The following is a 27,566-nucleotide window of genomic DNA, read 5'->3' on the forward strand; positions in this document are numbered from 1 at the left end:
ACATTTTACCGCTACTGAGATCAAGCAAAAACTTCGACAAGTTAGAAATGTTAATGTCAGTTTACTCCATGTAAGGACTCCATGTAAGAAGACTTTCAGAAGCTGGATTTCGTTCGAGAAAGCCTGCCACTGGTCCAGAACTGACAAGTCAAGGTTTTGTTTGAGGTCTTTTGACGCCCGAAAGAGAATATGGATACGAACAGGAAAGCTTTGTATCCCCGCTATATTTTCACTCCGGAGAAGCTATGGAGGTGGTGGTTTTATGGTTAGGTCAGGCATTTCTATGGAAGGACGAACAAACTTGATCTTCAAACTCTAACAGCTGAGCTATACATTGAAGATGTGTAATCATAAGAAGTGGTTCCTTCTGGCTATGGGTTTTTTGGTAACTAACTGGCGATGGTTTTTTTGTGCATGGCAATGCAAGGTCCCATACAGCTAAGGATGCTTCAATTCAATGTTTGGAGAGGCCAGCATCTAGTACCGACTTAAACCCTACCAAACACCTTTGAGACGAGTTGTCAAAGGGGGTAAAAATCGCCAAATGATGCCGGAGAATTTGCAGGAATTAAGAAATGCGCTGTTGGAGGAATATGACAATAATCCATACTGCTACATTCAGCACCTCATAAAATCGATGTCATCGAATGCAAGCGGTGATCTACGCAAGGAGAAAATACTCGGTGCTGAATTGAATATTTTCTTCATTAAATCCATTATATTTAGTGGTCTATTGACCAAATTACTTCTTTCAATTAATTAATCTTTTTATGTAAGGTTTTGGCTGAATTGAAAGCAAAAATGGCAAAAAGGAGGGAAAATTCAAAAGGTTGTAGGTTGTAATGGGGAGTTGGTGCCCGAGTGGATGAAGTCACGATAGCTCAAGTGGTAGAGCAGCGGCGTATTTAGCCGAAGGTCGGGGGTTCGAATCCCGCTCTTGACATTAACTTTTTCATTTCAGTCAAAACCTTACATAAAAAGGTTAATTTTCTTCATTATTTCCATAGCAACATTTTTTGGAAAAATGGTTTCTTTCAGTTTAACTATTTAGCTACATCTTATATTTTCCTTTATCCAGTAAACAAACAAAAACTAAAAATTTAACTATTGAAAGCATTTACTTATATTTAACCTATAGACTATAGCCACATTTTTGCCTTTAATCTAGTTTGAAATAAACAACAAAATACTAGTGATAAATAATTGGTTATTTTGTCTTTGAGTATATTACTGATTCACAGAGTTCTGTTAAATAAGAAGTTTATAAAGCGAAATAAGCAATTTTATAAATAAATGAACAGTGTCCGTACCGAAAATATCGGCTTTTTCGTCAGTCATAGTTAGAACAATCCAAGTCCGGGTGCCATGTCTTTGAGTTGATTTAAGTTCTTAATACCAATAGGCAAGATCACCACAAGTTCGAGGAGTGAATGTGTGTTTTAGGATTTCGTCTTGAGCCGTACAGGAAGAAGAAACATTCTTTACAAAATGGCCGCCCAGTGCACCTAGAAGTTTTAAAAAATTCTATGATAATATAATATCAGTACAATTCAGTGTTATTTTACACCTTTAAATTTCTCTGAAGATTATTAAACGACAAAATACGTAAAACTAAGAGGAGGTACTGCAACGAAAACTGATCATTGATCAACAATGATGTAACACATCATTTGAACTCAGAAATAAAGAGCAGTTCAAACATTGTTTTTCGGGCTAAAAATACAATTGTTTATTAATAAAAAATTAACTTTGTCTGAAACCTTTATTTTTGTTACGGAGACTTCAAAAGTGAGTGGTATTTACGTTTTTATTTGATCAATGAAGCAACATCAACAAAAAAATGAATTAGTGAACGCTTTTTTTAACATAACTATGAAGTTAATGATTAAAAATTGATTTAAACTTAAAATATATTGTGTGGTGATTAGTGACCGTTAATCGATATTTATTTAGAAATCGTGAGATGCGGTCTGGTGTGATGTAGGTTTCAGAAAAACATTTTCTTTATCGTGCCAACGTTTCGATCTTTATTGAGATCATCTTCAGGGCCTGGGATATACAAACATTGTTTACATATTACAATTACATTTTGAATGTGGAAAAGCGAATTTATACAATGCAAAATATATTTTATATATTCAATCAAAGTATTTCTACTCACTCAAAGTGTTTGTCTTCTGTGTATGAAATGACACAATTACACAGAAGACAAATACTTTGAGTGAGTAGAAATACTTTGATTGAATATATAAAATATATTTTGCATTGTATAAATTCACTTTTCCACATCCAAAATGTAATTGTAATATGTAAACAATGTTTGTATATCCCAAGCTCTGAAGATGATCTCAATAAAGATCGAAACGTTGGCACGATAAAGAAAATGTTTTTCTGAAACCTACATCACACCAGACCGCATCTCACGATTTCTAAATAAAAGTTAAAATATATTTTTTAAACTGAAAAAATTCCCACCAGTAACATCATTTTCAAATTATTTGCTAACGGTCAAATGGATTTGTTAGAAACGGAAATTAAATCATAGGGAAGAGGAATAGTTAAAAATGGAATAGAACGAAAGATTTATTCATTATTCTGCAGAACAAACTATGAGTCTTTCTGCATGACTTTTTGGGTGTGTGTACACATTCAGATTGGCTTGCCGCTTGTTTGAAACTTTTTCCAAATATCCCGTCGAAGATTAAACGAATATTGAAGCGTGGCTCATTTAGGAAAATCCCAGCTCGCGTCAAATTTCACCGGATTTCACCGCAGTATGTTATCTTCAGGACTTAATTAAGCCGGCGGCATCATGAGCTTTCCGTTAGATAATCAAGCAAGGATCAACGAAGTTGTTCGCCAATCATTAGACTTTCAGATGGATTTACGTCGGCGGTGCTTTTAACTAGAATTTAATTACAAAAAAATATACCCGGATTATTGACCAGCACTCAGCGTATCCGAAGATTTGTTTACGATGCAAAGTCACGTTTGCAAGATACTTGAAAGATACAGGAAAACGTTTTTCCTTTCTTCGAGTGACGTCCATCTATTCTCTAAGGGGGTTAACAGAGTTCCTACCCTTGCAAAGGGCCAATTTTTCATCTCCGTTATTTGTTGGTCTTTTTAATGGGTCATTTACATAACGATTTCAATTCCACTGAGACATGCGGTTATTTACGAAAAAATGAGTTAATAAACTAAGTGTAACGTTCCAATTTACATGGTGTCGTTACGTTTCTAAATCACGGAAATCATCACACTTTGATCTCCTGAATTATTTTTCAACGAGAAATTTTAATTGTTTTTAATCTTAAGGATAACAAAATATAATGAACTAAAAAAAAAGTGATGGAATAAATAAGAAAATTATCTAACAGACATCTAAGCATTACGTAATGTGCCCAATTCTTATGTTGAATAAAAACAATCATTATGTCATTGGAAGAAATGATGAGGTCAAAACTGAAAATCAAGTTGTACTGTTAAAAATGCAGATTCTTTTGGTTCAACGATAGGTGAAATGTGTGGTTCTGCAATAATAGGCTCAGTTCCCTTCCGGGGTGATGATGTGATGATGATGATACTAGGAAGTGACTTTTTGTTCCCCTTCTGGCTTATTGCACTTTCCTAATTCCTTATTTCAGTACAATACAGTACTCGATCCTTCTCCTAAGTATTGCTAGGTAATTAACAGTTGTTGCTAAAATTCCATTCCCTTGGTTTTCTTTATACCTCAAGTTATGTCTCCTTTGAGCAGTTGCTTCGCTTTCGAAGATGACATAGGTAGTTGTTTCTTCCTTTGTTTCCTGACACCCATAATGTTATCAGGTTGTTCTCTTTCTCTAGATTTTGTAGATTGTGAATGCATACACTGACCAATTTTGATGTGATTTTTTTACATACTCATACTTTAATAGCTTCGATCTTACGAGGATTTCTTGACAGTGCCACTTTTAAGATTTTCTAAGGGGCATTGATGACATGTATTTTAGCTTGAATGTGCTTGTCAGGAGTGCAACCAGAGTACTGGTTCTGTTGTGATTATCTTCCAGTAATTCTTTTATAAGTCTTGCAGATGACCCTTTTATAAAGCTCTTCACATGCCTCATGCCAGGACTGTTGCTCTACCAAATTTTGGACTCCTACACATTTTTTGATTTTGGATCTATCCTGTTTGTGGCAAGGTGCTAGGCCACAGAAGTGCTCAGGACCTAGAGAATTCATATTGGCTCTTTTTTTAGCCAATATGTACACTTTTTCATTGCCCCTTTATCCCGAACGCCCTGGGTCAGGTCATTGGTGTCATTGATGATGATGAATATGTATACTAGGAAATTATTATCCTCCTCTTAAGAATGACTGCATCAATGACTGCCTCTACAATTATTTTCCTTGGGTGTGGTGGTTGCTTCGTTTTCGTCAATGATATGGGTGGTTGTTTCTTCCCCCTCATTGCATAACGTACAAATGGGGTCATCATTGAGACATGTTAGTTGTTTTTTCATATGCCAGTGACACTCATCTGAGTTTAGCCTTCTCTAACTGTAGCAGTGAGTTTGTCTGCCTAGGTGAGGGTTGTTTTAACATAAGCTTACCGTGTGTAGCACCTCTAGAGTTTATCTACTTCGCCTTTTGTAATTTTTAGACCCATCCTGTGTTTGTTTTTGTTATCCCAAGAATAAGTTAAGGGCTTGCAGATCCTCCTCTGGCCAGCTTGTCTGCCTTTTGTTACCCAAATTGCTAGACCAAGATGTCATCAGGTTGTTCTGTTTCCCCAGATTTTGAATGCATTCACTGACTAATTTTGATGTGATTTTTTTACATAATAGTGCTTTAATAGCTTAGCTATCTGATCTTATTTTTGACTCCTTTTTTTTTGGCCAATGTGCCCACATTCTCATTATCTCCCAAATGCCCAGGGTCAGGTCATTGGTGTCATTGAGGGTTTATGTTCCCCCAAGAACTGTAGCCTTCTAGCTTATTGTACTTTCCTAATTCCTTAGCACAATACAATCAGCACGATCCTTCTCTTACGAATTATTAGGTCAATTATTGTTGCTACAATTATGTTCCCTGGGTTTTCTTTGTATAGCAGTTGCTTCATATCCGAAGATGACATGGGTGGCTGTTTCTTCCTAATTATTACATAACCTACAAATAGGGTCCTTATTAAATACACCCATGTTAAGTAGATGTTTTCTCAGAAGCCAGCAACCAGTATATAGGAGAGTAGTTTTCCAGTCTTGGTGAGGATTGCTATAACATAAGCTTACTGTGTCTAGCATTAGCCCTTGCATTTCTATGTTTTGTTTCCTTGGTAAATGTAATTACTGTACCTTTTGAGGGATTTGCTTTAAGTTCTTGTTTGGGGGGAGTAACTCGATTTGGTGTGAGAATATGTGAAAAGTCAGCACTTTTAATATCGCCAGCTTCACCTATTTTAGAGAGAAGTAATCCAAACTTGTTGCTTTTTTCAGTGTGAAATAGAATTGCTGAAAATAATTGGCACACCAGATGCTGCATATGAGATGTGCAAAAAGGACGCTAAGGACTGCCAAGCCGAGCAAGGTGGCGAAAGGCCGGTTGTAACTTTTGAAGAAAGGCCGGTTGTTACTTTTGAAGAAGGTACAGAAGATAGTATTGAGGAGGAAAGTACGGAACATCCATTTTACCCTACCGACGTTACGACAGCTTTGCCCACTTATGAGTACAATGAGACGTATTACAACACGACAACACAGGTAAACATAAATGTAAGCAGTTAATTATAGGCATTTATTAGGAAGGATCGAGGGAATGAGCAGAATTAGAAATTCATCACATGGTCTTTAACTATGTAGAACAACAGGTCACCCTCAGATAAAGAAGTTTCACAATTTAATATCATCCTAAATTTATGGTTTATTTATTTTTCAGGGGTATGATGAAGGAGGAGAAGGAATTGTTGTTTTTGGTCCAAGAGGATACGCTGGCCCACCAGGTCCTCCGGGACCTCCAGGACCAAAGGGTGATCCAGGAAGAGAGGGTCTCCCTGGATCTCATGGTGTCCCTGGACCACCAGGCCATGTCTTCCTCATTCCAGTAAAATTCCAAAGTATATTTCTTAAGTGACTCCAAGTATTACTTCTTAAATTCTTATTTTTAGTTAAATTTCCAAAGTAATGATAAGGGTCCAGACTCACAAGCTGACCAGTTTAAACAACTCCTAGCCCAGCACATGGTATTTTGTGTTATTTCTTTGTTTAGTTCCATGAGTTTGACAGTGTTTATTGTTTTCAGATGTCCATGAGAGGGAGTGAAGGGCCTCGAGGACTGACTGGTGTCGCTGGACCTGACGGGCCCCCTGGTCCAGAAGGACCAAAAGGCGAGACAGGAGAAATAGGGGAAATTGTCAGTTTCACAAGAAATCCAGCATCATCCAATAATTATTAACATTCTTTTGTTTTAGGGACCAAGAGGTTTCCGGGGCCTGCCAGGCCTTCCAGGCAGGGAAGGGAGGAGAGGAAGGCCTGGTAGAGACGGGGAAAGAGGAAGTACAGGTCTACCTGGTAATAAGGGTGAAATCGGCCCTATGGGACAGCAAGGTGAACATTTACAAAAGACCAAATTTCAACAGTGGTCATTTTAAAAATCAATTATAATTGTAGGGATGCCGGGAGAAAAAGGGGAAAGGGGATTACCTGGTATTCCAGGTACTCCTGGCCTTCCAGGACATGATGGAATGCAAGGTGAAGAAGGTGCTCAAGGTCTTCCTGGCCATCCTGGAGAACTCGTAAGAACTTTGGGTTAAATGATACGGACCATATGATAACAATACTTGCTTTAGGGACCAAGAGGCTTTCCAGGACCGAGAGGCTTTCCCGGCATGCCAGGACCTCCCGGAATACCGGGATCTGAAGGTGGCCCTGGTGTGAAAGGGCTTGCAGGTCCATCTGGACAGCCTGGTGCACCAGGACAAACTGGTGCAATGGGAGCTGTTGGGCCTCCTGGACCTCAGGGACCCCTTGGCCCTCCCGGTCTTCAGGTTTCTTCATGTTAAATAAATTGCAATTTTTTGGATTATACATTTTAAAAATCTGTTTTTAGGGTCCCATTGGAAAACCTGGTTTTCCAGGTCTTCCCGGAGCTGATGGTTTACCCGGGAGGCCTGGTAACCCCGGGCCACCCGGATCTAAAGGTGAAACAGGGGTTGCCGGTATACAAGGTCCTATTGGATTTCCCGGGCCCAGAGGATTAAAAGGGGATGAAGGAAAACGTGGACTTCGTGGTGAAAAAGGAGATAAGGGTGAAAGAGGTCATGAAGGTGAAAAAGGGGATATTGGAACGAAAGGGGATGCTGGACCACTTGGGCCACAAGGATCTTCAGGCCAGGAAGGTTCAGAAGGACCAAAGGTATTCTATATCGAGGTGTACTACTGAAAATGAAAGCTAAACTAAACACAATTGTAGGGTATGGAAGGTCCGAGAGGAGAAGTAGGTCCACAAGGATTGAAAGGGGAGAGAGGAAAACCGGGGTCTCCTGGTTTTCAAGGGTACCCTGGTTCCCCAGGAGACAAGGGTGACAAAGGTTCTGAAGGGAAACAAGGTTCAACTGGAGAAAAAGGAGAACAAGTAAAATGATATATTATTTCATTTAATTCTGTATAATAAAAGCTTTTTTTAGGGCATTCCTGGGCAATCTGGCGAAAGAGGAGAACCCGGTCCTAGAGTGAGTTCATTTTCAAATAATAATTTTATTTATAATACTCAATGTACCTGTTTTTAGGGATACAGAGGATTGAGGGGGAAACAAGGAATGGAAGGCTTAGTCGGACCTAAGGTAAGTCTCATCCGTGCTCAGTACATCTAACATTTATAAAATGTGGATGATTGTAGGGAGACACAGGACAACCAGGTCCTGCTGGCCCACAAGGTGAAAGAGGACCACAAGGTATGGAGGGTCCCAGAGGATTCATCGGACCTCAGGGCCCTACAGGAACTAATGGTAAGGATGGCCATCCTGGTCAGCCAGGAGAACGTGGACCACCTGTAAGTTGCAATACAAACACGTCACACAATATACGTATAACAACATTTGAAACTTTTCAGGGAGAACCGGGTGCACCTGGCCCCCCTGGAGTTGTTGGTGTGATCGGACCACCTGGAAATGCAGGAGAACCAGGACCAATTGGAGAGCCAGGAGTTGCCGGGCCAGTTGGAGCACCTGGTGAAGTTGGACCTCCTGGAGAAAATGGAAAAGATGGCCCTCCTGGTCCCCCTGGGCCTCAAGGTAAACAAGGACCAACAGGATCTTCTGGTTTGCAAGGCTTCCCTGGAGAAAGAGGACTCCCAGGACTGATGGTAATTATTTAAACAAAAAAAAATTCTAAATATAAAGTAATCTGTCTTTGTTCAGGGTCTGCCAGGATTAAAAGGTGAGCCAGGCCCTCCAGGCCCTTCTGGTCCTACTGGTGATAAGGGACAAATAGGGGAACCTGGAAAAGAAGGACCACTAGGACCTGAGGGAAGGAAGGGACAAACAGGTCCTCCCGGAGTTGCTGGATCAAAAGGAGATAGGGTAAGAATAACACTGTACACCTCTCTCATTACAAAAATGTCCAATTTTTAGTATTTTTAAATATCAAAGGTGTATAGGGACCGATCGGCCAACCCGGACCAGTAGGAAGAGATGGCCTTCCCGGTCCTAGAGGACTGCCTGGACAACCTGGCCCACAAGGTCTGCCTGGAGAGGATGGTGACAAGGGAGAATCTGGTCCTCCGGGGGAAAAGGGCTTTAAAGGAACAAAAGGAGAGATAGTAAGTATTGATAACTATCCATTGATACAACAGAAATTAACATTTTAAACCTAGGGATTACCTGGCCCGACTGGAACTCAAGGATTAAGAGGAGAACCAGGTCCAATAGGGGCCCCAGGAGAAAAAGGACCTCCAGGTGAAATTGGACGACAAGGCGCCAAAGGAGAAGATGGACCCCATGGCCCACCAGGACCACCGGGCCTTGCTGGATCCCCTGGGCTGCCGGGTCCACCTGGAATCAAAGGAGAAGTGGGAGATGTTGGCCCAAGAGGTAACATTTTCCCAATTATTTTGAAAATTGAAATATTAATAGTTTATATTTAAGGCTTTCTACAAAGGATTCCTTTTATTAAGTTATAGAGTAATGTTTGTTGTTCTAAAATACAACAATCTTGGAGAAACAAAAGTATAAAAATATTTGTTGCTTAAGGAATTATTAAATGTTTGTATAAACTAACACATTGGAGAATGTAATCTTAATCTATTTGAATTTTCAGGTGCAACTGGGCCAGCAGGAAGCCCAGGAGAGATAGGTCCAAGGGGCCCAAAGGGTACTGAAGGGCCAATGGGTTCTCCAGGCCTAGAAGGACAACAAGGCCCAGTTGGAGAGCCCGGAAACCCAGGGCCACCCGGTCCTCCAGGTCTCGATGGTAAACCGGTAATCTCTACAACCTAACATAATATACTGCTATTAAAATTTATAATTTATTAAAAATTCAATTGTTTTAAGGGTGAAAGAGGTCTTCAAGGCCCAAAAGGAGATGAAGGAAAAATGGGACCTCAGGGTTCAGTGGGGCCAAGGGGTGTACCAGGACCTGAAGGCCCAAAAGGCAATGTCGGTCCACCAGGGTTTCCTGGGCCCCAAGGAGAACAAGGTTTGCAAGGGGAGAAAGGCGATGTTGGTCCTCCAGGGCCAGAAGGTAAAACAGGAGAGCCAGGACCTCCTGGGGAAGCCGGTGAACCGGGAAAACTTGGTCCAATGGGCCCAGCAGGGAAATTAGGAGCTGACGGACCACCTGGCCTTCAAGGAAGTATGGGTCTCCCAGGAGACAAAGGAGATCAGGGTCCACCTGGTCCAATTGGTTTGCAGGGTCTTATAGGTCCTTCAGGCGAAAGAGGCTTACCTGGAGTACCGGGTCCTACGGGTAGCACTGGTCCTGCCGTATGTTCATTTTGATTTTATTAATATATTGTTTAAAAATACAAATTACATATTATAATTTTTAGGGGGAAGTCGGATTACCAGGAAGACCAGGATTGGATGGTCCTCAGGGAGCTATTGGAGAAGCAGGAGTAAAGGGTGCAAAAGGAGAAAGAGGTAGAAGAGGACCTAAAGGACACAGAGGTATCACAGGTGCTCAAGGATTAGTCGGCCCAATGGGCGAACAAGGGCCAAAAGGGGATCCAGGACCAAGAGGAAAGGAAGGTCCAAAAGGAGATCCAGTATGTTTTTAATTAAATAATAAATCTAAGCAGTTTTTACAATGATTCTTTTTTAGGGTCTACAAGGTATTGAAGGGATGAAAGGAATCGAGGGCCCTCCAGGTCTTCCTGGTCAAGAAGGTCCACAAGGATTAAAAGGATCTCAAGGTGTAGCTGGCCAAAAGGGAGAAACAGGACCACCCGGTCCTCCTGGGCCACCAGGTCCTCCACTCGATATGCCCATTTTGCCACCAGAACTGTTTCAAAATGATGGATTCAGATTTCGCCGAGATGCCTCATCTGCCACAACGGAGGATGGCCAATTTTTGAAAAATGAAATAGAATCTCCTAACTTCTTTGACGTCTACTCTAATATTTATTCAATGAGAAGGGATTTGGATAGGGCAAGAAAACCACCTGGTACCAAAGAAAATCCGTCTAGGTCTTGCAAAGATTTGTTCTTTGGATATCCACATTTCAAGAACGGTACTGAATTAACACTTCTTGCAACCAAAAAATTGACAAAATGTTTGTTTAGATTGGTACTGGATCGACCCGAACCTTGGAATGCCAGATGATGCTATATATGTCTTCTGCAATATGACAAACAGCGGTGAAACTTGCATCTATCCTGACATACATTCTAGTCAGATGCCGAATATCCCCTGGCGCAAAGACGGAGAAAAGTTAGACTGGTATTCAAATCTCAGAGGTGGTTTTAAGGTATTCTACATCATACGAAGTTTTTAAAACGTAGTTTGGCCATTTCCAAACATCCTGGTCTATTCTCACTGTCATTAGTAACAACCAAACTACAGGATCATGTTACAGACTTCAAGTAAAAAACCCAGAACTTTTTGTAATGTTTGTTCCTTTTAGATAACATATGAAACTATAGGAACTGTTCAAATGACCTTTTTGAGGTTGTTGAGTGAAAAGGGTTTCCAGAATTTCACATACACATGCATAAATTCAGTCGCCTGGTACAGCTCCAAGGATTTGAACTACAATTTGTCAATCAAACTGAAAGGAGAAGATGACACCATCTACTCAAATTCTGGAATCATGCCGAATATTTTGCTTGATGGTTGTAAGGTAATTGAAAGAAGAAATCAATTGTTATTTTGTTTTAATTTTTTTTTCTTTTGTAATTTTAGAATGGCAAATCAAAAAGTGAAACCATTTTTGAGATACTGACAGACAATCTTGAAACTCTGCCTGTGGTAGACTTCTTCCCAGTAGACTATGGCCTACCGCACCAAGCTTTCGGTTTTGAAGTCGGCCCAGTCTGTTTTAAATAATTTTTGAAAGTTGTAAATTATTTCCTGTAAATACAGTTTTTAAGAAGTTTGTCTACTTCATACTAGTCATGATTTTTTTCTATGTTTAGCCTGCCAAACATAGATCAAGATTTGGAATAACGCCAAATTCAATTAAAAACTGCTAAAAGTTTGTCATGTTTGAAATCCAAGCGAGATAAGCGGGCATTGAACAAGGGGGAGTTCTCGATATCCGATCGGGCTGAAGTCCTAAGAGGTTAGTCTTCAGAATATTGTCGGCCATATCTGCCAGCTTATCTTTAAGGGCGTCTAACTCGCCCTCCATTTTCTCCCAAGTTCCAAATTCAGCATCCAATGTCGAACAAATATGGGTAAGAATGCAAATGTTTTCAAGAAAGAAAAGAAAGTTTTTTCGTCTCCTCTCAACAAACGACAGTAAATCCGGCCCGGAGGACCACTTTATGTTGGAGAGGGGGGGTGTTTGTCTTTCTCGCACAGCTACCCCTCCGTTTCAACAATACCAGTCACTGTTCCTGGAGAAAAGGGGGAAAAGAAAATGGTAAAGAAAATAGAAATGATGCAAATTTAAATATTAAGAAAACTACAAATTTATTGAAGAAAGGATCTTAGGAAGAAACAGAGAAAAGGGAAACTGAATGGAGAAACTCTCCCTGTACAATACATAAAAAAATCAATTTATTATATAGCATACAAACAAAATATAAGTACCTGCAGGTTAAAGTTAAATTAAAAACAATGATTACTGTTATAAAATAAATCATAATATGTCCTTTGAAATCAGACCGATTTAAATGATTCCACCTGGGTAAACAAAATTTTAATGATATAAGCGAAATGTTTTTGGCCAGATTTTCACGATGCAGCCTATAACGATGAACAAAGGCTGGTGATTATATTCAATCTCCAGAAGGGTCTGCAAGCCGTTTTTGGTTGAAAATCTGCAACCAAGAAAAATGTTTTTTCTTCTCCTCCTTCTCAACAAACGACAGTAAATCCAGCCCGGAGGACCACTTTATGTTGGAGAGGAGGGTGCTCGTCTTTCTCACACAGCCACCTCTCCGTTTCATTGATGTCAACGATGATGATAATTGATGGATCGTATCGGTGTGAGGGATGAAAAAATCCCCGATCGACAAAAATTCTATATATACGATCGTCTTCGAGCGTGAAAGATCTGGATTGAGCCGGCGGCGGCCCTTTGACCCTCAAGGCCGGTACCCAAGGTTAAAAAATAATAAATAAATAGACTCTGTTGTTTATTTCAAAAAATATTAAAACTAAATTACAGATTCTTTCTTCTTTTACTTTGAAGATTTTCTTAATTATAACGAAAAGAAAGAAAAGGAGAAAAAAGGTTTAAAATTAATAGGGAAGGAAACAAAAAATGAAATAAGCACACCTACGACAATAACACGAAACTTACAAACAAGACATTTATTACATAACATTTATCAATAAAAACACTCAAAGTACTTATTCTAAACATGAACAAATAATGTTACAGGGCAGTGATCACTTCCATAGACTTTGTTTCTTATAACATTGTCACATACAGAAGGTAAAAATCTTTTGGAAACAATAAAATAGTCCAGTCTCCTGAAATTAAAAATAAATAAATAAACATATAAAAAATAATATTTTAAAAAGAAAAATGAATTTATAAATATTACCATCCAGTATTTTTAGCACGAGCATTTGACAGATAAGTCCAGAAGGTGTAAGCGCCTTTTTCCTCGGGGTAGAAATGCCGGAAAGTGTCGACGTAACCATCTTTTAAAAACTCTGTCATGCCTTCCCTTTCTTCCGGTGTGAAACCAGCGTTCTTTGTATTTCTTGCCGGGTTTGCAAGATCAATCTCTGCGTGAGCGACATTCATATCGCCACAGACAATAACTGGTTTCTGTGTGTCCAGCTCTTTAACATAATCCTTGAAATCGCTATTCCACTTGAGCCTTTTTGGAAGTGTTTTCAGGCCATTGCCAGCGTTCGGTACATCTGAAATTAATGTTTTTAAATTTCAGCAAAACGTGATGATTGAAACAAATTTTCTGCGTTTTATAAAAGAAAAACTACTCACAAGTAGTTATCAAATAAAATTTTTCATATTCAGCAGTTATCAATCGGCCTTCATTGTCGTGATCTTTTTTCCCAAGGCCGTATGTCACTTTTACAGGTTTTTTCTTGCTAAGAAGACCAACTCCAGCATACCCTTCTTTTTCACCTAAATCACAGAATTAAATTAAAGATCAAACCATTTCATTTTTTTTTTTTTTCCATGCTGTACTCACCCATGACCCAATATGTGTAATATCCCAAGGTTTTAATCTCTGGAGGGAGCTTACTTTCTGAACACTTGGTCTCTTGTAGGCAGACAATATCTGCATCTTCTTTTTTAATGTAATCAATGCCATTTTTCTAATACAAACATTTATTTTTTTACCGTGTAAATTAAAAATATATAATTATTGAAGTTGAGTATTTACTTTCACCCAAGCTCTGATTCCAGCTACGTTCCATGTGGATATCTTTAAGTTCCATTTGTTCCCGTCTGGTGTTGTCTTTTCACAGTGAAAATCCAGCTCTTTCAGTAATGGTTTTTCATCTTTCACAGGTTCGACCTTTGCCTTTTTCGATGAAGGCTCTTCGGCCTTGTTTGCCCCTCTTTTCTTTCCTTTGCCCCCTTTGTCTTCCGGCTTGGGAGAATCTTCCTTTTCACTGGAGCTAATGTCATGCTCATTTTCCTTTTGAGGTTGATCGTTTTTGGGTTTTGCTGCAGCCTGGAATTACAAAATTAAATGTAAATTATATTAATTAATTGCTCATAGTATCGAAAGAAAAATTTTCCAATAATTTCTTCAAATAAAATCAATGCAGCTAATTAAAACTCGATTCCGACTAATATAAATTTCCGTACACTTTTTTCAACATAAATCATCTCCACATTTTCTTGTAATGTACGATATGTTTTTACGATTTGCACAGTAAGTAGAAGAACGTAAAAACTAAACTTTAATGCGATGGTTTCTTAATATAAGTTTAATTAAATATTAAAACATTACAATTTTTTTTATTATTCAAAAGCCTTAGAGGTCAACCAATCAATTTTTTAGTTGTGTTTTTTTGGCACTCTCAACACGACACGCAAGGATGGCACAATTACACAGAAGACAAACACTTTGAGCCCTGAAGATGATCTCAATAAAAGATCGAAACGTTGGCACGATAAAGAAAATGCTTTTCTGAAATTTACATCACACCCGACCGCATCTCACGATATCTGAATAACGTTTTAGTTTTTGATGGACACGGATCGTTTGAGATCTAGTAAAGTTTACTTTTACTTTTTTTTTAATATTTTGTTTACCTATTTATTCTCTATTGTCTTTTTATTGTCTTATAAACTTTGTACAATTTTATATAAAAAAATTTATAATTTTATTTAAAACTTCGTCTCATCGCACTTTAGATGTGAAAGAAGCGAGTAAAATTCTCCTTGAACACATCTTTTTTTCCATGAGTCATGAACCCAAATTCTTCACCTTCTACGATGATTTCTTAAACAATTAACATCTTCTTCCTCTAAAGCAAGCTCTATCATCCCTAATTCACTATTTTTAAAACTTCTTAGCATTTTTTCTCAACGAAACAATTTATGCTTCGAACGGTGTAGCTTTGAAGCTACTGTACTACTGAATGTGTTGTCCAACATGGTACAGACATGTGGGGTCTTCCATCACAGTCACCGCTAGTGGGCCGACTGCGATGCGGTGCGGGCCAGGGTCATCATATGAGGTCCTGTCTTAACAGTTAGGCTGGTGCCATACTAGACGGAATGCGACTGATGTTTTTGTGATGGAAATTTCGTGATGAAAAATCCACTCAGCCCGAACAAGCCACATATACAGTGGAAATGAACAGAATGACTTCAATGACTGTTTGTATATACAGTTGATAACATGACTCAGTTGATCATGTACGATTCAATGAAACAACTTTTCATTTTGTGTATTTACAAGGCAATGGAGAAGCAGAAGAGAAAGACACATTTCACAAATTGGATTCATCCATTGAATACGAAAAGGGTATCACTTGATTAATTACACTGTCTGTACGGGGAACTTCGACATTATTCCAATACTAGGAGGACTATAGAACTTCCACAATAAATTGGTCCAAGTCTATCCCAGATCAGCTTCACTTGCAGTTTGTGTGCCCAACTGCCTATCTCTTCCGTTCTAAGCTTGTCCGTCGACAGAGTGGCGCACCCCATCCACTTTGCACTGTTTAAACAGAACCCAGTGGAACATTCCGTCAACAGACGCTGGTGCACCAACAGAACTCGACAGACATTGTGACTGAAATTTCTGCTACGGAATTGTTGTCTATTGCTGGCTGTGTTTTGAATGTAAGCTTATGCAGAGGAAATTTCCTTCATGAAAACTTTCATAACGTTCCATCTAGTGGCACCGGCCTTAAACCTGCACATGTCTAATTTAGTTCAACCAAGGTATAAAATCCTAAAACACGGTACAAAGGAGGGCTTGAATTACTGACAAAAACATTCAGTTGATTAAAAACAACAGACAACAGGTCCTTCTGTCTTATGACTTTTTCCCATTATTATTACATAAAATCGTTAAGTATGAACGGAATTTACCTTTTTTCCCTTCGGCGGCATGCTGAGAGCGGTTGTGAATAAGGCGAAACGTTCAAATGGGCTGCTGAGAAAGCGAGAAAAGCGTCTTGAGCTTTTTGAGAGAACGAGAAAAGCAAACGAGAGTCGTTTGTGAGCCGGGTCGAGGTTCGGCAGCTGCTGCAGTGGCGCCAAGCTCATTGGCCGCCGTGCTCCTCTCTGATAAGGAAGTAGACGTAAACGCTCCCCTTTTCTGTCTTCACCAATTCCCGATGAGTGATCATCATCGTCGCCGCGATGCCGTACGCTAATGTCGGAATCCCTGAAACCACATGAATTTGTCCGAAATAAAAATTTCATCACAAAACGGGGAAATTTTTTTTCTTCTTTTTTTAACAAGGGTTCGCAACAGCAGAGGTCATATAAACCCTCGGGGTGCCGGTGTTTTTGAAAAAAAGCCCATTTGTAAGTAAGTCGGGTTGGAATGCAGGGACGCTGGATTCGAACCCGGGACCTTTACCTTACAGTGATGAGCGCCGTGTCAGCGCCTAAACCGTCGCGGCCACCGACGCCCCTTGGAAATTTTTTTAAACTGCTTGAAATACGTTTAATCGTTTTTCCCACCGACTAGGGATGTGGATAGGGATAAAAGAGGTGGCCACAAGGCTTCCACCTGAGTAGATCTATTGTGCCTCTAATTTTACAAATTACTGGCTGGCTTCGATTGTTAATGAACCTTTCCTTGCCAGCAGCTAATTGTAGGATATTGCTTGTGGCTTTTTCTCTCCTAGTTGTAAGAATCTACACCTATATAGACCCTCACAAAAACATAAAACATTCTGCGGTCTCCTCTTCTTCGTAGCAGTATCTACACAGTGTTTCTTTTGTCAGTACTTCTATCCGGTGCAGGTGCTTTCTTAGAGGACAGTGCCCTATCAGGAGTTCAACCAGAATATTGGTTCTGTTGAGGACCTTCCAGTCAATATTCACATGGACCATTTTTTTTTCTTAATGGATACCAGGGACTGGAGGAGTTCCCTCTGAGCACTGCAGCTTTAGGGATGGGGGAGGGCTCTCAACACAAATGTGAACTTGAGCCCCCGTTGTACAGGTGTTCTTCCATCGATGAAACTCATTTTTGAAGGGGGTTTGGTCCCTGAGATCCGATCCCGCCCCTTCCATTGATGAGTGGAAATTTTTTTCAATTGCGGCCACCGGTCCCCTTAGGCGTCAGAAAAAGTCCAGAGGCGACAGTGGGGATCGAACCCACGACCGCGGGATCTACTAACCGAGAATCTGACGCCTTAACCACTCGGCTACCGCGGCCCCCCACATGGACCATATACTGTCTTGCAGATCCTCCACTGAACAGTGTGTCTGCCTTTTCTTTACTACTTTGTGTCCTGGTGTCAAAGATATCATCAGGTGATTTGAGTTTCCATCATGGCCATTAATACGTTTTGGAGCCACCTGTATACCACATCATTGTATCTGATGTCCTCCTGATTCTTTTTGTCCTTTGTAATCTGTTGAGACTTTATAGGAGTTGTACACACTGTTTCCAGGATGTTCTAGTTCCATTTCTAAGAATAGGTGCCTGATTTTATTCATTATTGTTGTGTGTCCAGAGTGTTTAGTTCCCATCCAGTTTGATTGTTTCTGAAGCTAAATGAGCTTCTCCATGCTTCTCATTGTACAATATAAATATTTCCAATAGGTTTATCAGTGTTATTGAAGAGATTGTTTTCATCGCCTCTGTGATACATAGGTTTGCCAGAATTTGTATGCTCCATGTTTGAGAGCTTGTTTTTGATTACCATAGCCAATGAACCATTTTCAGTTTTAGTCCCTAAGATTTGTTTACGGTTATTCTTGTGGTCATTAGCTATATTTTTTGTTATGTTGTACTACAGGTGATGGTTTCAGGTTATCATTTTATCAAAACCATTGTGATTAGTGGTCTAATTGACCAAATTGCTTCTTTCAATTAATTATTCTTTTTATTTAAAGTCTTGATTGAGGTGAAAAAGTTCATAAAAAGGACTTCACAAAGTCATGATAGCTCAAGTGATTAGAGCAGCAACATATTGAGCCAAAGGTCGTAGGTTCTAATCTTGTGACACTAACTTTTTCATCTTAGCCAAGACCTTAGATAAAAAGATTAATTAATTGAAAATTTTTTATCAAAGATTATTCCTAGGTATTTAACCTAATTTTTTAACTGCTGCATTTCATTATAGAAGCATAGGCCTTGTATTTGTTTCTTTTCCTGGTAAATGCAATTAGAGTAGTTTTTGAGGGGTTTGCTTAAAAGGAGACTTAAAAGTCCTCATGGTGAGCACCATTGCTCTACCATGTTTAGTGCTTTTTCGGTGAGTTCTTTTAATGTTGAGGCAAATTTTCCCCTGACTTGCACCTCGGTCTTTCAAGCTAAAATACTTGTTATCAACACTTGTACCTAAGAAAATCTTAAAAAGAGGTTATACTCGCAAAAAAATCCTCATAAGTCAGATAGTCAAGCAGCAATTTAAGCATTAGGATAAAATACTCAGTGAATACATCAGAAATCTCCAAAACCTGGGGAAACACAACCTGATGATATTTGGGCACTAGGTCAACAGAAAAAAAAATTGGGTAACAAAAAGGAGATACATTGGGTAGAGGAGGATCAGTAAGAACATGTTATAAGCCGTGAAGTTATTCTTGGGTTAACAAATACAAACACAGAATATTCCATCACAGAATGGATCCAAAAAACAAAAGAAGTGGATAAACTCTAGAGGTGCTAGATGCAGTAAACTTATGCTAAAACCCTCACCAAGGCTGGCAACATTAAGAGAAGGCTAAACTCAAGAGGAAAAGTGAAAGGTCACCGTCACTACCAACTTAAGGTCTTTGCCCACTAGAATGTATCATACTAGGACCGTATCAGGCACGAAAAAAAAACGCTCCGGTCACTACTATGCCCACTGCAAGGGATGAACCGCGTTCTATACCCATATGCTTCAGGCTCTGTCGTACATTTCTTTTTTAAAAACTTGTCGTTTGTGAACTTTTGTTTTCTTGTGTGAAGTGAATTTGTTAAATAAAGTATGGCTATTAGAAAATTATCTATACAAGAATTGACCATGATTGCCATTATTTTGGACGAGGAAGAGGAAAACAAAAAAACACTAGATGTTGTAAATTGTACAAAAACTCGTAATTACGAACATATTCTATTAGTTGTTCATCCTCCATTTTTATTATGACACAAACACTCACAATATAATAGAACACAAACACAGATCTCTTCGTCAAATGCAAAGAACTTGTGTGGAACGGGACAGAATGCAGTAGGGTGGATGCGCACAATGGTCACATGTCATAAAGGGAGCGGGCTGACACCTGCAAAATATTCTCGGCAGCCGATTGTTGACTAAACGTTCATGGTATGCTACAGTGTTGGCCGGTGACGGAACGGTGTAGTGGGAATTTTCCAATACTAAATGATGTAAAGAATATTTATTTGCGTGTGTCGGTTACGGTCCTAGTATACGTTCTAGTAGGCAAAGACCTTTAGACAGAATGGATCCAAAAAACAAAAGAAGTGGATAGACTCTAGAGGTGCTAGATGCAGTAAACTTATGCTAAAACTGTCATATTCAGTGGAACATTAAGAGAGCTAAATTCAAGAGGAAAAATGAAAGGTCACTACCAACTGAGACATCTGCATAACATGGCTCAATGACGACCCCATTTATAGGTTAAACAATGACGAGGAAGAAACAGCCACCCAAATCATCTAGATAGACATAACCTGGGATAGAAAAGAACAACGAAATTGCAGCACGACAGTCAATGACCTAGCACTTATTACAAGTATTGAGTCGATTGTAATGAAATAAGGAACTAGAAGCATGCCAATAAGACAAAAGGAAAACAAAAACCGACTTCCCAATGGTTCGGATCCTTGGAATGATACTAAGCTCATTATTGCATAAACACCCTTTTCACTTATGGCAGTGTAACTTTTTTTCTTTTACTTTTTGGATTGTAGATTCTATATTATGCAATTTTATCATAATCTAATTGTATATTAAAATTATTATATTTTTGAATACTTCAATGACGTAATTTTGGAAACTGAGCTTTCGTTGATAAGGAATGGTACGTGTTTTATAAAATAAAAACAATATTTTATAACATTTTATCCTCGTTTAAGAAACTTTTTTTTTACTTATGTACGTATTTATTAATTCTATTATTTAAAAATAAATTACCTAGATTCATTAACTTGACAATTCCCATGAAGGTGTCTTCTATAGACAAATCCTGGTAGGGACGTTTGGTACAATGGTACTTGATATAAGGAAAGCAGCCCGTCCTCAATATATGATAGTTCGAAGTACCGACTTGCCAGTTGAAGTGTGACATGCCGATCTGGTCGTTGACTACCGACGAGTACTTCACGAAGTACGAAGTCCAAGACGGCTCTTTGGCCTGCCTAAGCCAGGCGGTTAACACTTCCGACGCTTTGGGCCCAAACATCTCACTTTGATTTTATAAAAACAAGCAAATTGCCAAAGAAAAATCTATTTTTAAACGTGCACTGATTGCATGGAAGAGAGGGAAAACTAGTTTTTAGTTCAACAGATTAGAAAACCATAGAAAGAAAAAACAGCGCTCTGTTGTGGAAAACATGCTAAGCAAGACAGTTGGGTTTAGTATCATACAATTTTCGGATTATTTTTATGAAGCTATAATTTTTGTATTCTTCATTAAACGATCATCACTTATTAAAATAATAAGCTTAGCATTGTGAGGAGCTTATTTAGAAAATTTAAAAAATCAGCCTGATTAGATCCTCTTCACGACCTATGTACTACAACCAGTAGTGGTCAATTGTTCATCTTAATTGTAGTCTACAGTTCCTCATTAAGCTTAAGGTGTTTTACCAGATTCCGAAGCTTTTTCAAGAACTGTTTGAATCCTCTAGGCATGGGGTTTTCCTCTCCCACGAATAGGTGTTTCAGATATAAGCTGTCACACTAACAGGGGACATTTGCCGTCTCTTCTTCTTTCACTATGAGTATACACTTATCTCTGGATTCTGCATTAGTTAGCATTCCAACATTTTCCAGTCCTAGATTTAGTAGTTCTGCGATGATTAATGGACTTTTTCATGTGCGTTTGTCCTATGCTACATTCCCATTGAACAGAGGACTTATTTTTTACCCATTTTCTGATGAAAACCATGGTTTTGGCAGTTTAGTAAACCACAAAAGGGTTCAGGACCAATAGATGTCCTCATCGAAATTGGCCCAGTTATTGGCTTCTTCATTGCCCCTCTGCCCTGTGTGACCTGGTATCCAGACATTGGTAGTTTTGTTGTTTTTCCCAACATCTGACAGGGCCATAATCCTAAATAACTCTGAACTTCACGTTTGGCTGTTTAATCTCCTTGGCTGTGTGTATTCTTCAGGCCCTAGTTTTTCCTCTTCCAGGATTAGGAATCTCAGCCTATATAGGCCTTGCACCGACAGAAGACATGTTCCACTATTTCTTCTTTTTTTTGGCAATATTTGCACAGGCTTGTTTCTGCCACTCCGAGTCTAAACATATTCCTCCAGAGTCTGCAGTATCCAGTTAGCAGTCCAACTATTATACTAGCCCTAGTACTTCCTAGATTTAATAGTTCTGCTGTTAGTTTCTGCGATGGTCCTTTGATAAATGTTTTCACATGTTTCTGTCCCGTGCTACATTCACATTGAGCGGAGGATTTATTATTAATCGATTGTTTAATGGCTCTGCGTTTTTGGTAATTTTGTAAGGCACAAAAGGGTTCAGGGCCAATAGGTGTCCTCATGAAATTTTCTTAGCCAATTTATTGGCCTCTTGGTTGCCCCTGTTGTGTCCTTGCACCCAGACAAGGGTAATTTTGTTATTTTCTCCAATATCTGACAGGGTGAATGCAGTCCCAAATGACTTTGTACTTTACAGTCAACATGGCAATTGCCTTCAGAGCTGCCTGGCTGTCCAAGTTTACGAGGCATGACCATGTGAGCTCTATTGTTAAAAAGTTCTACTCAAGCCTGCATTCTCTTCGACATTTTAGATTTTTCACTCTACAGAAAATGAGTTCTTATTAAATCCCTAATTCCTTTATTCTTTTACTGTAGCGCTATTTTTTCCTCAGATTCTCAATCGGCTTCAAATTGCTTATCATTCCTGCTATGGTTTCATTTTCGATCTTAAATCAAGAGGTCATGTTTCTTCTTGTATTAACGTCTTCAGCAATTTTACCATTCCACATTCTTTATCGAAATGCACCAATCATATCCTAAGCCTTCAACACTCCTAGAAAACATTAGCCTTAAAATTCAAAATTGCAGGGCTTCTTTGCTGGCAAGTTTTAGGTTCATGGCATCTGAGTTTTTAGAAACAGCATTTCTCTCTGCCTTTTTTCCTCATTTATTTTTCTTTCTGCTTCTTCACTGGTTTGTTTTAATTCATTGGCATCTGAGTTTTTAGAAACAACAAGAATCATCTCATTTTTCATCCCCCTTCCTTTTATTTGTTTCCTTTTATCTTCTTTTTCTTTCTGCTTCTTCGCTGGCTTGTTTTAGTTCCATGCCTTGGAGTTTTAAGAAACAACATGAATCATCTAATTTTCTTCTCTCATCCTTGTTTCCTTTTATATTCTTTTTATTTCTGCTTACTTACCAGCTCATTTTAGGTCCATGGCATCTGAGTTTTTAGAAACACCGTTATTCATCTAATTTTCTTCTCTCTTCCTTTTTCCCTCGTTTACTTTTATCTTCTTTTTCTTTCTGCTTCTTCGCTGGCTTGTTTTAGTTCCATGGCCTTGGAGTTTTAAGAAACAACATGAATCATCTAATTTTCTTCTCTTTTCCTTGTTTCCTTTTATATTCTTTTTTTTTCTGCTTACTTACCAGCTCATTTTAGGTTTTTAGGTCCGTGGCATCTGAGTTTTTAGAAACATCATGAATCACCTCCTTTTCTTCCCCTTGTTTCCATTTATTTTCTTTCTCTTTCTACTTTTCTTTCTTAATATGGTTTCATCTTTCGATTGCAAATAATGATATTTTAGAGGTTGTATTGTTGCCATTATTGTTTTGTATATTATTTTTATATGTTTTATTATTATTTTACTAAGTTTATAAAACTAAATCTATTTCTATATGCCCATGCAGGATAAAAGCCCTAGAACCATTAAATAAAATAATGAACCAATATAATCAAACCTTTTGTATTTGATTGCTAATTTTAAACTTATGTTGAGGTGAGCGGCCCCAGAAGTATTTGTTTATGGCACTACTGTAAATGTCAGCGATTCTTACAGCTTACTTTTGTTTGATTAAAAAAATATCTATATTTCATAGATTGCTTTAATATATATTGCAATTTATAATAGGGGTATAAACGACGTTTGTAAGACCGTGTTAACTGGAATAGAGCAAGATCGTGAACGACACCTTCTTTTCTTAGCATGTGCTAAAATGCTAATGCTGCGCGTGGCATTTGGTAGAGATGGTGTTTTGACTTTGAAAAACATAAAAGACTTTCTTTTATGCCACGCTTCCACATCGGATTTTGGTGTTTTTGTAATTTTAACTCCATTAAGGATGGCCTTATGGATGGTGAACCGATACAAAACACAGGTTTGCGTCTAGCCATAGGTGCAACATTTTCGACCTAACATCTAACATTGGCGCTGGCCTGTTAGATCGAACAACGTTAACTAGCCGATTCTTACAAGTCTACGTCAACATTTTTCTCGATCTAACAGGACCTAACAGAGAACACAAAGATCGTGAATACCCCTATTAATTTAAATTTAAAGAAACTGATAAAATGAACAAAAAATGGCCGTGGTAATTACTATCATTACGTCTAAAATATTTTCAATTTTGTGTTAAAGCAAAATAATCAAATTTTGCAAGTCGTTAGTAAAATAATTAGTTATTAATTAATTAATAGTATAAATATTTATCACTTTCTCTCTGATAAGGATGGTTGTATGGTGAATAATGATGATAGCAGAGACTTTTTCTCACGGGAGGTTCCTTTGTAGTTCAAATTCACAGGTTAGTCAGATAATACTTGTAAGTTAGATGCTTAGTTATAATTATAACTTAGTTTTAAATGCTAAAATATTTTTTCCGTAGTTAGAAATGGCTGGGGACAAGGGACCTCTGGACGAATCCCAGTTAAAAGGCTTAAGCAAATATTTCAACAGTGTCACCGACAGAGGGAGAGCGAATGTAAAGGAAAATTTACACAGATTTTTGTTTTTTGTATATTTAAGCATATTTTGTACTCGTCGATTCGTATTTTATGTGAGACAGATTTTTTTCTTTGAACTCTGTTAGAACGTTCAATAGGGTTTTGATCTTAACTTGCTGTGCAAAGTAATTGCAATATGAAAATGCCGATAATGTTAAACGATTGTTTTGTCCATATTTCAAATGCCCTGAATTGTTAGAGGTTGTAAACGTTTATAATTGTTCTATATTTTCCCAATAATGGTATATTTTAGACAGTGATTGTTTTGGAGCAAAATGGATTTTTAAAACACCACAGTGCACTAGTAGGTAACAGAATGTCACTGGCTCTAACGTTAAGGGCACTGTTGTCGGCTGCCCACCACCACTTTTTGGAAAAGAGTTCTTTTCTCTCAAAGTGCTCCTAACCATCCCTACGATAGCCATGTGTGAGACAAGTGTGGCCTATTCCTTGTTAGAATAATTTTTTTTCCACAGACATAGTTTGACCGAATCTTTTATATGTTTCAGTCAATTCAGTCCAGCTGCTTTTTTTTTTTAATATATATTTTTCATATTTGTTCTTAATATAAACTGGGCTGATTGGTGTCCCCAGGTTATGCAGGGTCACCGCGGTTCTTTTTGCCGTCTTTTCTGCATTTTCATTTACCAATTAAACAGTTTGTGATTAGAACTATCGTTTTCAACTATTAAAATTTTAAAGTTTAGACCTTTGGTACAAGTAGAATTATTGAAATGCTTCAGTGCGTTTAAAAAGGCTCATTGCGTTTAAAAGGATTTGGTTTTGACTTAATCTACAGTCTGTCAGGCCTAAAAACTTAATATGTATTTACCTCATTTGTCCAAAATTGGTCATATCCAATTTTGCCCTGGGGGTGCAAATATATCAAAAATTATTATTTTTTATTTATTATTGCAAGATATTATTTACATTATGAAGCCTATGCCCTGTTAATTATTTTTTGTAAAACATTGAGAAATTAACGTACAGGGTATATCAACTTGGCTAGTCCACCCGTTTAATTCAGAAACGATTAATTTGAGCAAAAATTGGTCTTATACAAAACTCAAGTTAATTTTGGCTAGGAATCATGTGGTAGTGACATAACTTTCTCATCTAGCAGGAAATTGTCACCAACTTTGTTATTTTAAATAAGAATCTTTCATTCATTATTGTTAAATTCAATTCTGAGGGCTTATTTTATGCCACTTTCACTAGAAAATTTTGATAGGATCGAACATTTCTGGGTTATGCGTGAGGGATTATGCTTTTTTCAGCAAGTTGGCCCACCCCTTTTATTTCAAAAATGATTAACTTTAGCAAAAATGGTCTTACACAAACCCCATCAACGACAAGGTTGGATCCTCATATCTATTTGCAGATGAATGCCACTATCACTACAGTATATATAAGTAATAGTGGCATGCATAACAATGGGTTGAAAATCAACATAAAAAAATTAAAAAAAAAACAAAAAAACAACGATACTAAATTTGACCCCCTATCTTTAAATATTGGAATTTTCTTGGGAAGCTTGTGTAAATGAACTCACACCAAAATTAGTGTTACTGGTGAGTTCTATGAGCTGACACATTCATAAAACTTATGTACGATTGTAGTACTTGTGTAGTTTTTTTTTGGGGGGGGGGATTTAGAACCCAATTTTTTTTGCATTGTGAGCATTGTAATAAGGCACTCTTGCCATCAGCTTTTTGTAAATAATAAAATCACATTGTCTTGTTTATGCACTTATATATAGCCATTTTCATTATATCTATTTTTAAAAAAGACCCTACTAATTTGACAATTCATTTTTTTGATATTAATGGAGATCATGGTTGAGGATAGAGCTTCAGAGATGTTGCTTGCAGGTCATTGGAATTAAGAACTAATGGAAGATCATTTATATATGTGGAAAAGAGTAAAGGTCCAAGAATGGAGCCTTGGAGTACACCAGCTGAAATTGAGAGAGGAGGGGAGTTAGAATTTGATGCTTTAACTCTCCGAGTTCTCTCAGACAGATAGTAAAAGATGAAGTTAGTAGCAGTAGACAAAAAACCAAAAATATCTTGGAAAAATCAAACAGAATCAAAATAATACACTTATTATAATCAAGCCTAGGCGAATATCTGAGATTTGGAGAAGGGCTGTCTTACAACTATGAAATTTTTGAAAGCCAGATTGAAAAAGGGCTTGGAGTCAATAAATGAGGATATTTGTTTAAATAAAATCTCGATTGGTTTAGACAGTGATGGAAGAATAATAATAGGACGGGCACATTGCCTTTCTAATTGTTGTTTGACCTTTATTAAAACTTTTTTTAAAAAATTTATTTTAACAACTATCCAAACTTATTCTAAAACCTGGCTTATAGTACGACAATAAACTATTCTGTAATGTTTTGTAATGCAAGTATTCTGAATTGTTTTGTATGATAGGGGATGTGGTCCAATGAATGTTTTGTGTTGAAATTATACCAAGCTTTCTGCATTTTTATTTCACTTTCCTCTGGGCTCTACAACGGATATATAAATTTTTTAAATAATTACTCAGTTATGTAAGCGAAAATCAACGAACATCTTATTTTGCAACTTTAGAATCTGTAAGTTGTAAAGATAAAATTATTGTTGATTTTCACTTGCACAACTGAGTACACATGTTGTAGAAGTCTTGAGGAAGGTGAAATAAACCACCGAAAGCTTGGCATAGTTTCAACACACGACATTCGTTGGACTACATCCTCGATCCGAATTATATTGTGAATAGTAGCTGATCGATCACCTTTACATTATAAGTATTCTGATTTTTTTTTTTTTCAGGTTGCCAAGGCTACTTATGCTGGCGTCGCCCTGATAGCTCTTTATTTCTGGCTCAAGCCCAAGAAAAAGCAACAGTAGAAAAATACCATGTCAGTTAAAAGAATAAATTGTATTCTTCTTGTATTTAAGAATTAAACAATAGTAACCCTTATTTATAGTAGTTTGATTGTTCAATCCCAAATTATGCCTGTACCTTTATCTAAAGAAAATAAAAATAAATCATTGTAGAATTGTTGTGAAAAAGGTTGATTTCAGTTGATTGTTGTGTTTTATAATATTCGATTGAAAAAATACGTTTTTTTT

The 27,566-nt window shown here is 37.9% G+C and overlaps 3 protein-coding genes across 5 annotated transcripts; 2 read left to right on the plus strand and 1 right to left on the minus strand.

Moving 5' to 3' along the window:
- Nucleotides 1-5,328: 5,328 nt before the first annotated feature.
- LOC106666295 (collagen alpha-1(V) chain-like) lies at nt 5,329-11,530 on the plus strand. The gene is made up of 24 exons (XM_024227840.1): nt 5,329-5,409; nt 5,481-5,744; nt 5,920-6,084; nt 6,149-6,223; nt 6,283-6,393; nt 6,452-6,587; nt 6,651-6,775; nt 6,830-7,027; nt 7,090-7,395; nt 7,453-7,614; nt 7,667-7,711; nt 7,769-7,822; nt 7,879-8,031; nt 8,092-8,343; nt 8,399-8,560; nt 8,638-8,799; nt 8,854-9,070; nt 9,297-9,457; nt 9,530-9,961; nt 10,027-10,242; nt 10,299-10,707; nt 10,760-10,944; nt 11,101-11,316; nt 11,379-11,530. The coding sequence occupies exons 2-24, from the start codon at nt 5,532-5,534 to the stop codon at nt 11,520-11,522; spliced, it is 4,299 nt and encodes a 1,432-aa protein (XP_024083608.1). The 5' UTR covers nt 5,329-5,409; nt 5,481-5,531; the 3' UTR covers nt 11,523-11,530.
- Nucleotides 11,531-12,930: 1,400 nt separating this feature from the next.
- LOC106666412 (DNA-(apurinic or apyrimidinic site) lyase) lies at nt 12,931-20,756 on the minus strand. The gene is made up of 7 exons (XM_014393600.2): nt 20,418-20,756; nt 16,180-16,477; nt 14,006-14,299; nt 13,811-13,937; nt 13,600-13,743; nt 13,193-13,517; nt 12,931-13,118 (listed from the first exon to the last, which is right to left on the minus strand). Exons 2-7 carry the CDS (start codon nt 16,354-16,356, stop codon nt 13,001-13,003), a joined length of 1,185 nt encoding a protein of 394 aa, XP_014249086.1. The 5' UTR covers nt 16,357-16,477; nt 20,418-20,756; the 3' UTR covers nt 12,931-13,000.
- On the plus strand, nt 20,356-27,414 carry LOC106666426 (up-regulated during skeletal muscle growth protein 5). 3 transcript variants are annotated; one of them, XM_024227831.1, is made up of 4 exons: nt 20,356-20,378; nt 24,170-24,263; nt 24,327-24,422; nt 27,264-27,414. In XM_024227831.1, the coding sequence occupies exons 2-4, from the start codon at nt 24,189-24,191 to the stop codon at nt 27,339-27,341; spliced, it is 249 nt and encodes an 82-aa protein (XP_024083599.1). In that variant the 5' UTR covers nt 20,356-20,378; nt 24,170-24,188; the 3' UTR covers nt 27,342-27,414. The 3 variants fall into 3 exon arrangements, with proteins under 3 accessions (XP_024083599.1, XP_014249105.1, XP_014249106.1); XM_014393619.2 differs by lacking the exon at nt 20,356-20,378 and adding an exon at nt 24,007-24,032; XM_014393620.2 differs by lacking the exon at nt 20,356-20,378 and adding an exon at nt 24,007-24,032 and having other exon boundaries at nt 24,170-24,245.
- The last annotated feature ends 152 nt before the right edge of the window (nt 27,415-27,566 follow it).

Source organism: Cimex lectularius, unplaced genomic scaffold, assembly GCF_000648675.2.
Source record: "Cimex lectularius strain Harlan isolate CLEC.00 unplaced genomic scaffold, Clec_2.1 scaffold62, whole genome shotgun sequence".
NCBI lineage: Eukaryota > Metazoa > Arthropoda > Insecta > Hemiptera > Cimicidae > Cimex > Cimex lectularius.